This window comes from Bos indicus x Bos taurus, chromosome 21, assembly GCF_003369695.1.
Source record: "Bos indicus x Bos taurus breed Angus x Brahman F1 hybrid chromosome 21, Bos_hybrid_MaternalHap_v2.0, whole genome shotgun sequence".
Lineage (NCBI taxonomy): Eukaryota > Metazoa > Chordata > Mammalia > Artiodactyla > Bovidae > Bos > Bos indicus x Bos taurus.
In genome coordinates this window covers 33,668,368-33,677,352 of record NC_040096.1, presented here as the reverse complement: position 1 = coordinate 33,677,352, position 8,985 = coordinate 33,668,368, and the positions used below count along the sequence as shown (strand labels likewise).

Here is an 8,985-nt window from a genome sequence, read left to right as displayed (position 1 = left end):
TTTACCATCCCAAAGAGAAACTCCATACCCAATGGCAGTCACTCCTCATTCCCTGAACCCCACCAGCCCTAGGCAACTACAGATCTACTTTCTGTATTTATGGATTTGCTTCACTAGAAATTTCACATAAATATGAATGTCCTTTGGGGTCTGGTTTCTTTCACAGGGCTTCCCTCGTAGCTCAGCTGGTGAAGAATCCAACTGCAATGCAGGAGACCCTGGTTCAATTCCTGGATTGGGAAGATGCACTGGAGGAGGGATAGGGTACCCACTCCAGTATTCTAGGGCTTCGCTGGTGGCTCAGATGGTAGAGAATCTGCCTGCAATGCAGGAGAGCTGGATTCGATTTCTGGACTGAGAAGATCCCCTGAGATGGGAACAGCTACCCACTCCAGTATTCTTGCCTGGAGAATCACATGAACAGAGAAGCCTGGAGGGCTACAGTCCATGGGGTTGCAAAGAGCCAGGCACAACTGAGCAACTTTCTTGCACTTCATATAAAGTTTACAAGATTCATCCATGTTGTAATAAGTTCTTCATTTCTTTTTGTGGCAGAGTTATACTCCATTATATGGATATTCCACATTTTGTTTACTCATTCATCAGTTAATGGACATTTGAGTTTTTTCCACTTTTTGCCTATTATGAACAAGGCTTCTGTGAACATTTGTGGGCATATTTTCATGTGGACACATGTGTTCCATTATTTCCATTATTATATCTAGCAACAATATATGGGTCATAAGGTAAGTCTATGTTTAACTTTTTGAGGAACTGCCAAGCTGTTCCGAGGTAGCCTGCATCAACATTCCCATCAGCAATGTATGCAGGCTCCATGTTTTCTGCATCCTTATAATTTTTTTTAAACAAAGAAAGCTGAGTTTTTGTAGTTGTCTGAACTGGACCTCACACCCTCAGTTTCCTGTCAGGACAAAGGGCCCAGGGCTGGGATGCTTTGTGTTCTGAGTCCACTAGCTGCTCTCTTAAAGGTTTTTTCCTGTGATGGGGATTTAACTTTGGGTCTTGCTTAAGAATGAGTGTGCCACTCCTTCTAAAAATTATCTCACCGACTAGTCAACCTTGATTAACCATCAAAATCACTCAAGGATCTTATTGAAATACCCATTTCCAGGTCCTTTCTGGGAGATTCTGACGCTGTTGCTTTGAAGTTCAACCCCAGCAATCTGTATTTTTAAAAAATTGTGGGATAATTAACATATAACATGTAATCTACACATTTTTTTCAGTTGTAATGCAAAGTCTATTTTATTTAGAAATCAATCAGTTTATACCAATTAATTTATAACAGCAATCTATATTTTTGACAAGTGCCCTAGGTGATTCCAATGAGTAAAGATTGGGAAGGTTGGTATTATCCCCACAGCAATCTGGCCCATTTTGCAGATGAGAGAGCTGAGGCTCAGAGAAGAATAACTTGCTCTAAATCAGAATCAGCCTCATTTCTTGCAAAGCCTATCATCTATTCAGTATGACACTGTTCAATATGATCTGTTCACATTTGCTAGCAGAACTCTGAAAAGAGCCTTTCACCATGCACGACTAGACCTTAGCAAACACCCCATATTCCTTTTCCCTATTCCCACTGAAGGTGGTGAGAATATTGTATTAGTTTCTTATGGCTGCTTTCATAAAGTGCCCCAGGCTGGATGATTTAAAACAGCAGAAATTTATTTTCTCAGTTCTGGAAGCTAGATATCCAAAATCAGGATGTCTGCAGGACCATGCTGTCTCTGATGGCTCCAGGGAGGACTACATTCTATACCTTTCTCTTAGCTTCTGTTGTTCACTGGCAGTCTTTGGCATTACTTGGCTTGCAGCTGCATAACTCCAGTCTTTGCCTCCATCTTCACATGCTGTTCTTCTCTCTATGTGTCAGTCTGTATCTTCTCCTCTTCCTATAAGGACATATTGGATTAAGGACTCTTCCTATTTCAGTATGACCTCATCTTACATATTAATTACACCTGCAAAGATCCTGTTTCCAAATAAGGTTATGTTTACAGGTACCAGGGGTTAAGGCTTCAAAATACCTTTTGGAGGGACACAATTCAACTCACAATGTCTATGATAATCAACAGGAGTCAAAAACAACACCAGAATCCTCCAGTTAGGCCTAAACATGGTGACCCTTAGCTTTTTCAAAAAGAAGATAGAACCCAAAGGTCCATATGGTGGGGATGGGGGACTTTGGCCACTTTCTGGGGATGGACAGTTAAGGGCTTTGATGTGGTGTCAGAACAGTTCAGAAATCTCATTCACCCAGTCCTTATTCACTCAATCAACAGCTCTCTGTGGGATTCCTGCATTCCAAGAGCTAGGTAGGGAGCAAGGCAGGCAGGATCCATTTAATCACGGCTTCTGGTTTACTGGGGTAACTGACAACCAGAGGTTCACACTAATGAGGGCACAACTACAAACTAAGGTAAGCTCCGACAGGAAGAAACCCAATGTCACCAAGGAGACCTTCCTGTGACTGTATTTCGTCCTTCCCTTTCTTCAATTACCCTTTTCCCTGGGAAACCTGTAGGTATTTCAACATCTCAGTGAAAGAGGGGACTAGAGCGTCCCTAGTGGCCGATATGGGCATAGCAGTGATCCAAACTGTAGAACAAATCGAGTGGGGGCTGGGAGATGAAGGGAGCCAGGCGGGAGTGTGTGGGGACTTCCTTTAACTGTGCAGTGAACATGTTCTAGGAGATTCATGGCCAGTGGACAAGAGCTTTAAAGCTTTTACCAATTTGAAGCTGCGGACCCCTCTAACTCACCCCTCTTCCCTACCAAAATCCATCTATTGTTTGGTCCATCCTGTGATGCCAGGAAGGCAGGCTAAGTTCTGGCCAAGCTAGGGTTAAGCCACAAAGAACAACCCTCCTCTATGCTGGCTGTAATGGCAATGAAATCCTACCTAGCCTGGGTAGCTCTCAAATCTGACTCCATCTCTGGTCCCACTACCAGAGCTCCGTCTCCTACCTCCCTGCAGTATAGCAAATGCAGTCAGGCCCCTTCCAATTCACCTTCCACCTACACTGGTGCCAGAAGGATCCTTCTCAAACATCAACCAGACTAAGGTGAGACTTCCTTGGTAGTCCAGTGGCTAAGACTTCCACTCCCAATCAGGGTCCCCAAGCTCCAGCCCTGGTCAGGGAACTAGATCCTAAACATCACAACTAAAGATCTCGCTCAAGTCCTGCAACTAAGACCCAGTGCAGCCTAAATAAGTAAATGCTTTGTGCTGTGCTAAGTCGATTCAGTCGTGTCTGACTCTGCAACCCCATGGACTGTACCCCATCAGGTTCCTCTGTCTATGGGATTCTCCAGGCAAGAATACTGGAGTGGGTTGATGTGCCCTCCTCCAGGGGATCGTCCCAACCCAGGGACCAAACCAGAGTCTCTTATGCCTCCTGCATTGGCAGGCATGTTCTTTACCACTAGTGCCACCTCAGAAGCCAAATATTTAATAAGTAAATATTAAGAATAATATTAAGAATAATAAGAAGTAAATAAATATTTTAAAAAATAACAATGGAATATAACGAAAAGAAAAAAGACCAATACCAAAAAAAAACAATGGAATATAATGAAAAGAAAAAAGACCATTGCCTCCCTCCCTTTCTTCAGGGAGGCTCCTTGTGACCTGGCTCCCAGCTCCCACCTGGTATTCCAGTCCCACCTGCTTTGGCCGAGCTTTGTTCAGACACTTGTAGCTGCCTCAGCACCAGATGCAGCATCACCTCTCTGCCTGGAATTCCTTGTCTAGTCCTGTCCAGCTGTCTAACTCTGTCTGGTCACTGCTGAGCCAGCTCCATCAGTACCTCTGAGTGAATTAAGTGCCTCTTCTCAGAACTCCCTTCTCCTACTATTACTGCATTGTGCCATGACTTTCTTTTCCCTCTTCCCTAGACTGGGATATCCTGCAGCAGAAACTGTGTCTGATTACACTGTGATTCTCCCCCCGACTCCCCACCCAACCCTGTGCTTAGATTGGCACCTGGCACAACAATGAAGTCCCTCACGGTCCAGCTGGCGGCCCACTGCCCATATAACCACATGCTCTGGCCTTAGATTATATATATTTATGCTCCCAAGTGGATTCTGATTGTGTGACCAGATAGTTTTGGGGGTGTGAGTCTTCACTGCCACCCCTAGCTGGAAGTGTCCCCAAAGGAGGGCCCAGAAAGCTCTTGGATAGAGGTCCTACTGGAAAGATGGTGTCTCACAGTGGGGCAGGGCACTCCCCACTCCCTCCCATTCTGCCACGAGTCAGTTCTTGAAGTGAGCTGTCTCTGAGGTGCTCCCGTGGCCACCCCCTGCTTTATTCCAGCACTTCTCAGGTTCCCACCTCAGCCTTGGAGTTGGGGGTGGATAGGGGTATCTGTCACCTCTTGGGTCAGCAGGGCCAGAGGATCTAGTAAAGCAGGGGTGGGGAGCTCATTCATAGATGCTGGGTTCCATTGCCACTCGTGAGCACATATCAAAATCCTGGGAACTGAAGCTGCTGGGATGGAGTAAAGGTGCAAAAAAGACAGCCAGTTTTATAACCCACTTTCTAGCATGGGAGGCAGAAACGCAGTCCACCATGTGAGCAGGGTAACACTCTGAAGGTGGGGAAACAACATGCCCCTCTCCTCTCCACACCACAGGGTGAGTTTCTAGGCTGGAAGGTGACTCACCTGACCCAAGACATCTTCAATGAGAAAGTCTCTGCTTGCATTGTCCTGGTGACCCAGCAATCAGGACTTTAGACGCTAGTGATCTTGGAAAGTTGACCCTCTTCCAGAACCAAGAGCAGTCTCTCCTAAGACTCTACCATGCAGGACCTCTTCTGCGTTGTATCATTTAAATTCAGATGCGGACGCCCAGTGCCAGCCCAGGGCAACCTTGTTGTCAGGACAGTTTACATTCTCTCCACACTTCCTGGGCTGCTCCTGAGAGAGTCAGACTCACACACCCCAATCCCTTGGCTCTCCCCAGGGACTCATCAAGAACAAGACATTAGGGAGAGCAGCCCGTGCCAGTCTCTTTGACAGGGCCCACCTATCCAAAGCACAAGCAGAGCTGGGGGGTGAGGGTGAACTCCCTGAAGAGCCCCTTCTATCAACTGCAGAAACCTACCTCTTGTTACCAGCAGAAGGATTTATTTCAGCTTTTTGCCTACAAAGTGACTTACATATTTCCCCATCTCTTCCTTTCCATAGATGCTGTCAAGTTGCAAGGGGACAGGGTCTGCTTCTATGATCTTGGAGCTATATGCCCCTCCCCCTCATATTTGCTAGAGTGCTTCCAGTACACAGCACTCCTTCCACCCTCCCACCTGACTTGGAGTTGGGCAGAAAGGCTTATAAGGCTGTTATCTCTCAACAGACAGCTGTGCAGGGCCAGAGGCAGCAGCTTATCAGGGAGCCTGCAGTGATTCACAGCCCAAGTCCCAGCTTCTCTGCTGAATAGTAATTTCCAGCAGTGGATTTGTGCTCAGTCTCTCCTCCCCCTCTCCCAAGGGTGTGCTGTCCTTTCTCAGAGAGAGAGAGAGAGAGCGCAGTGAAGGGTAGATTCTATCCATGGGTCTGGGGGGCTCTGTGCCAGCCGTCTGGTAGGGCTGTTTATTGGCAGGAGGCTGCAGACTTAGGGAGCCCAGTTGGGTCTACCACCCTTGGCAGTGACCCCCAGGATAGTTCACTGATGCTCACTTTCCTCCCCCTTCCAGAAAAGCAGTATGCTGCTCCCTTTCCCTTAGTGGTAACACATAAGGTGACAAAGGTCCCCTTCTGGCCACAAGCCCTGAAGCTACTGGAGCTAGCCAGGAAGGGCTGAGAAAGAGGGAGGAACCAGCCACTGGGTAAGGTGCTCCCGGCACCATTTCAAAGCTGTCCAGTTTCTGTGCCTGACCCTTAAGACTCCAAAAGCTAAGGATTCCAGGCTGGAGGGGACTGAGACACAAGGGGGCAGACCAGAGCAGTCTCTACACAGGCACGTGGTTAGGAAAAAACCCAGGGACAGAACCATTTTTGTGTTTGTGTTATTGGAAGCAAGACTCCAGCTGTGGGGCTCAGGGGAGGTGGCATGGAGAGTTCTGTCCTGGGTCTCTCCTTCTGGGCCAGCATGGGGAAAGTGGGATGTTAAAAGAGCCTATGGAGACGTCCCTGCCACCATGATCTCAGGATGCTCCTTAAAAGCAGGGAAAGGAAAACTAGAAACTGTCCTGGGGTGAGGGGCAGAATAGCCCCTTATCCCTTGCCACTCAAAATCGCCCGCCCTCAAGCAGTGGCTTCCAACCCTTTGCCCTCTGCTGACAATGGTGGGGTGATTCCAAGAGCTTTCCTCAGCTTCCACCTTCCTACCCCACTTCAAGAATCCTACAGGAACCTTTAACCCTTGGGGTTAAAGGCTCAAGAGTCCCATTGCCCACCATTCCCTCCCTGAAGAAGGTCCCCGTATGGTTCAGAAAAGCTGAAGGTGTCGTCAGGCAACACAGGTGGAGGAGCAACCCCACGACGAAGCTTCCCTGGGGTTCCCCTCTTGTCGCCTTGGGGTCTATACTGCCACATTGTAGGTTCCAGAGTACCAAGGCATGAAAGGCTAGAGATGCGTCTCAAGGTCGAAGCTCGGGGGTAGGATCCAGCCCGTCCAGGTGGCCCAGAGGCCGGAGTTCTCAGGCGGTCTGTTCCTCTTCAGCAGCACCTGGCTCGGGTTGTGACCTCTTCGCGGAGCTCTCTCCAGCAGCAGGTTCCCCTAGACTCCTCTTGGACGTCGGAGCAGTTGGCTGGGACGAGGGGCCGGGATGGGGGTTCGGCGGCTGGTAGCCGGGTTGGCGCGGATCCAGGGCATCCTTGGAAAGTAGGATGGCGAGGCTGGGCACGTTCTTAAGTACACTGAGACTGGCGGCTGGCTCGCCAGGCTTCTGCCCCGGCGTGGGCTCCGGAGGGAGGCTCTGCCACAGCTCGCGCACGCTCTGGTAGCGCAGCCGCGTGACCTGATGCAGACCCGCCAGGCGGCGCTTAAGGATCTCGGCACACGTGACGGTTTTGGTGGTGGCTCGACCGCAGCCGCTGAAGACGATGGCGCGCGTGGCTGGCTGCGCCATGCTGGCAGTGGCGAAGGCCAGCAGGTTCCGGATCTTGCTGCCCTCCTTGACCCGCATATGCACGGCGCCCGGCGCCAGGTCGGCGAAGGGGCCTGAGCCCGGGCCGCCCTCCTCATCCCCGCTCCCCACCGGCGCCTCCTCGGAGCGCACCTTACGGAAGTTCTCCATGCGCCGTCGTTGCGGGGACGTGGGCTTCGCCATCGGGCCGCCTCAGCCCCGGGGCTGCATGTCGGTGGGTCGCGTCCGGCAAGGGCCGGCAGGGGTAAGGGTGCGGGAGCGGCGTGGACGCTGGCTGGCGGATTGGGACGGTGCGATCCTAGCCTTCCTCTTCTCTCCACTGGGCGCTGCTCTACTCGGCGATCTCGGCGCCCTGTGCTACGCGCCTTTAGTTGTGCCCCGCCTCAGAGCCTGGGAGCCCCGCCCCTGCCGCCGGGCCCCGCCCCCTACCCAGCCCTGCCGGCTCGCGCCCCAGCCGCCCCAGCCTCCCCAGCCTTTCGCCTGCATCCACTGTGGTCCTCGGATACCCGGGTTTGGGAGGTGCGCGCACCGCGGGGTGCCATGGCAGTGCCAGGGGTGACCTGCCAGCTGAAGTTTCCCTGTAATCACCATCAGCCCTACCTGAGCCTACCTTCATAAACCTACAACCTAAATAAAAACTGCGTTTGCTGGGCAAACGCCGCTTCAAGCCGGGTCCCCGAGCCCTTTCGCGGTTTAGCTGAAGTCCACCCACCCCTTGCCCGCTCCCAATGAGAGATTTCAAAGCGGCCTTCTGGGGACTGGGACCTCTTTCTCCCACTCCTAGAGGAACGACACCCCCACCCCGACCCCGTCCCTTCGCTCCCGAGCCGCTCTTCTCGCCTGAATGACAGCCTGCGCGCTGTCAGCTGAGTGTAGTAGGCGCTGGCTCCGTCTCCGCTCCGCGCCTGCCCTCGACGACTATGTCTCGGCATGGTCCTCGCAGGGCAGCCTGAGAACTGAGGTCTCAGCCTCGCCGCGCCTGACCGGAGCTGAAGGCTCCCAGACACCCCCGCACACCCGCTGGGGTGTGCGAACTGAGGCTCTGGGCCAGGCTGTCCCCTGGAATGAATGGGACGAGAACGATGAGACCCGGCTCTCAAGAGGAGTTAAGCTCCCTCCGTCCATTGCTGAAAGTCAAGTATTAGAGCTGCATGCCCTACAGTAAGCCAGACATTGTCTTCAGCTCGCGTGGATCCCCCTTCTTCTCAGGTGGAATTTGCTGTTAGTCAATCGGGCCCCCTGGGACACAGTGGGGTCCTTTTTCAGAAAAGAGACTGGGTAAAAGCAGGTTTTGAGGGAGAAGGGAGGTAGCTGGGAAACGGATCTCTGGGACCTTATGGTGTTACTGGGTGCCCTTCCCCGGGAACTCCGCAAGACCGAGGGAGTGGCCCGGGATCTCTTTCCAGGAGAGATGAACAGTGAAGGGAGAGACGAGATTGGGCTTTAAAGGATTGCTGATGAGAGAGAGAGGGTTTGTGAAGGAGCTGTATTCTTCCTAGAATTGCCCTAGGGCCTCGTCCTTCATCCTTCCACCCCTCGCGCACACAAAGAACTGAAGGCGGGCGAGACCTGATCCGGGTAGGGATGACTACGACGGGGCGTGGCGGGGTGGAGCCCTGATAGCTGCGGCGGACAGGAAGCCGTTGAAGTGCTGGGGTCACCCCAGTGCCCAGGCGAGCTGGTGCTCAGTCTCGAGACGGGGCTGCTGGGGTCCCTCTCCTCTCCTCCAGGCTGCTTTCGCCTTCTCAGTATCTCGTATCTCCTAGCGCTCGGCCCTGCTATTTGGGACCCAGGACTGACTCCAATACGGCCCTTTGGGAGTGACTGGAGAGCAGGTGGACTTTTGAGCCCCAGTACATGAATGACCA

The 8,985-nt window shown here is 51.9% G+C and overlaps 1 protein-coding gene across 1 annotated transcript; it reads right to left on the bottom strand.

Moving 5' to 3' along the window:
* Nucleotides 1-1,664: 1,664 nt before the first annotated feature.
* On the bottom strand, nucleotides 1,665-7,513 carry RPP25 (ribonuclease P and MRP subunit p25). The gene is made up of 2 exons (XM_027521627.1): nucleotides 4,692-7,513; nucleotides 1,665-1,916 (listed from the first exon to the last, which is right to left on the bottom strand). The coding sequence occupies exon 1, from the start codon at nucleotides 7,298-7,300 to the stop codon at nucleotides 6,668-6,670; it is 633 nt and encodes a 210-aa protein (XP_027377428.1). The 5' UTR covers nucleotides 7,301-7,513; the 3' UTR covers nucleotides 1,665-1,916; nucleotides 4,692-6,667.
* Nucleotides 7,514-8,985: the final 1,472 nt, after the last annotated feature.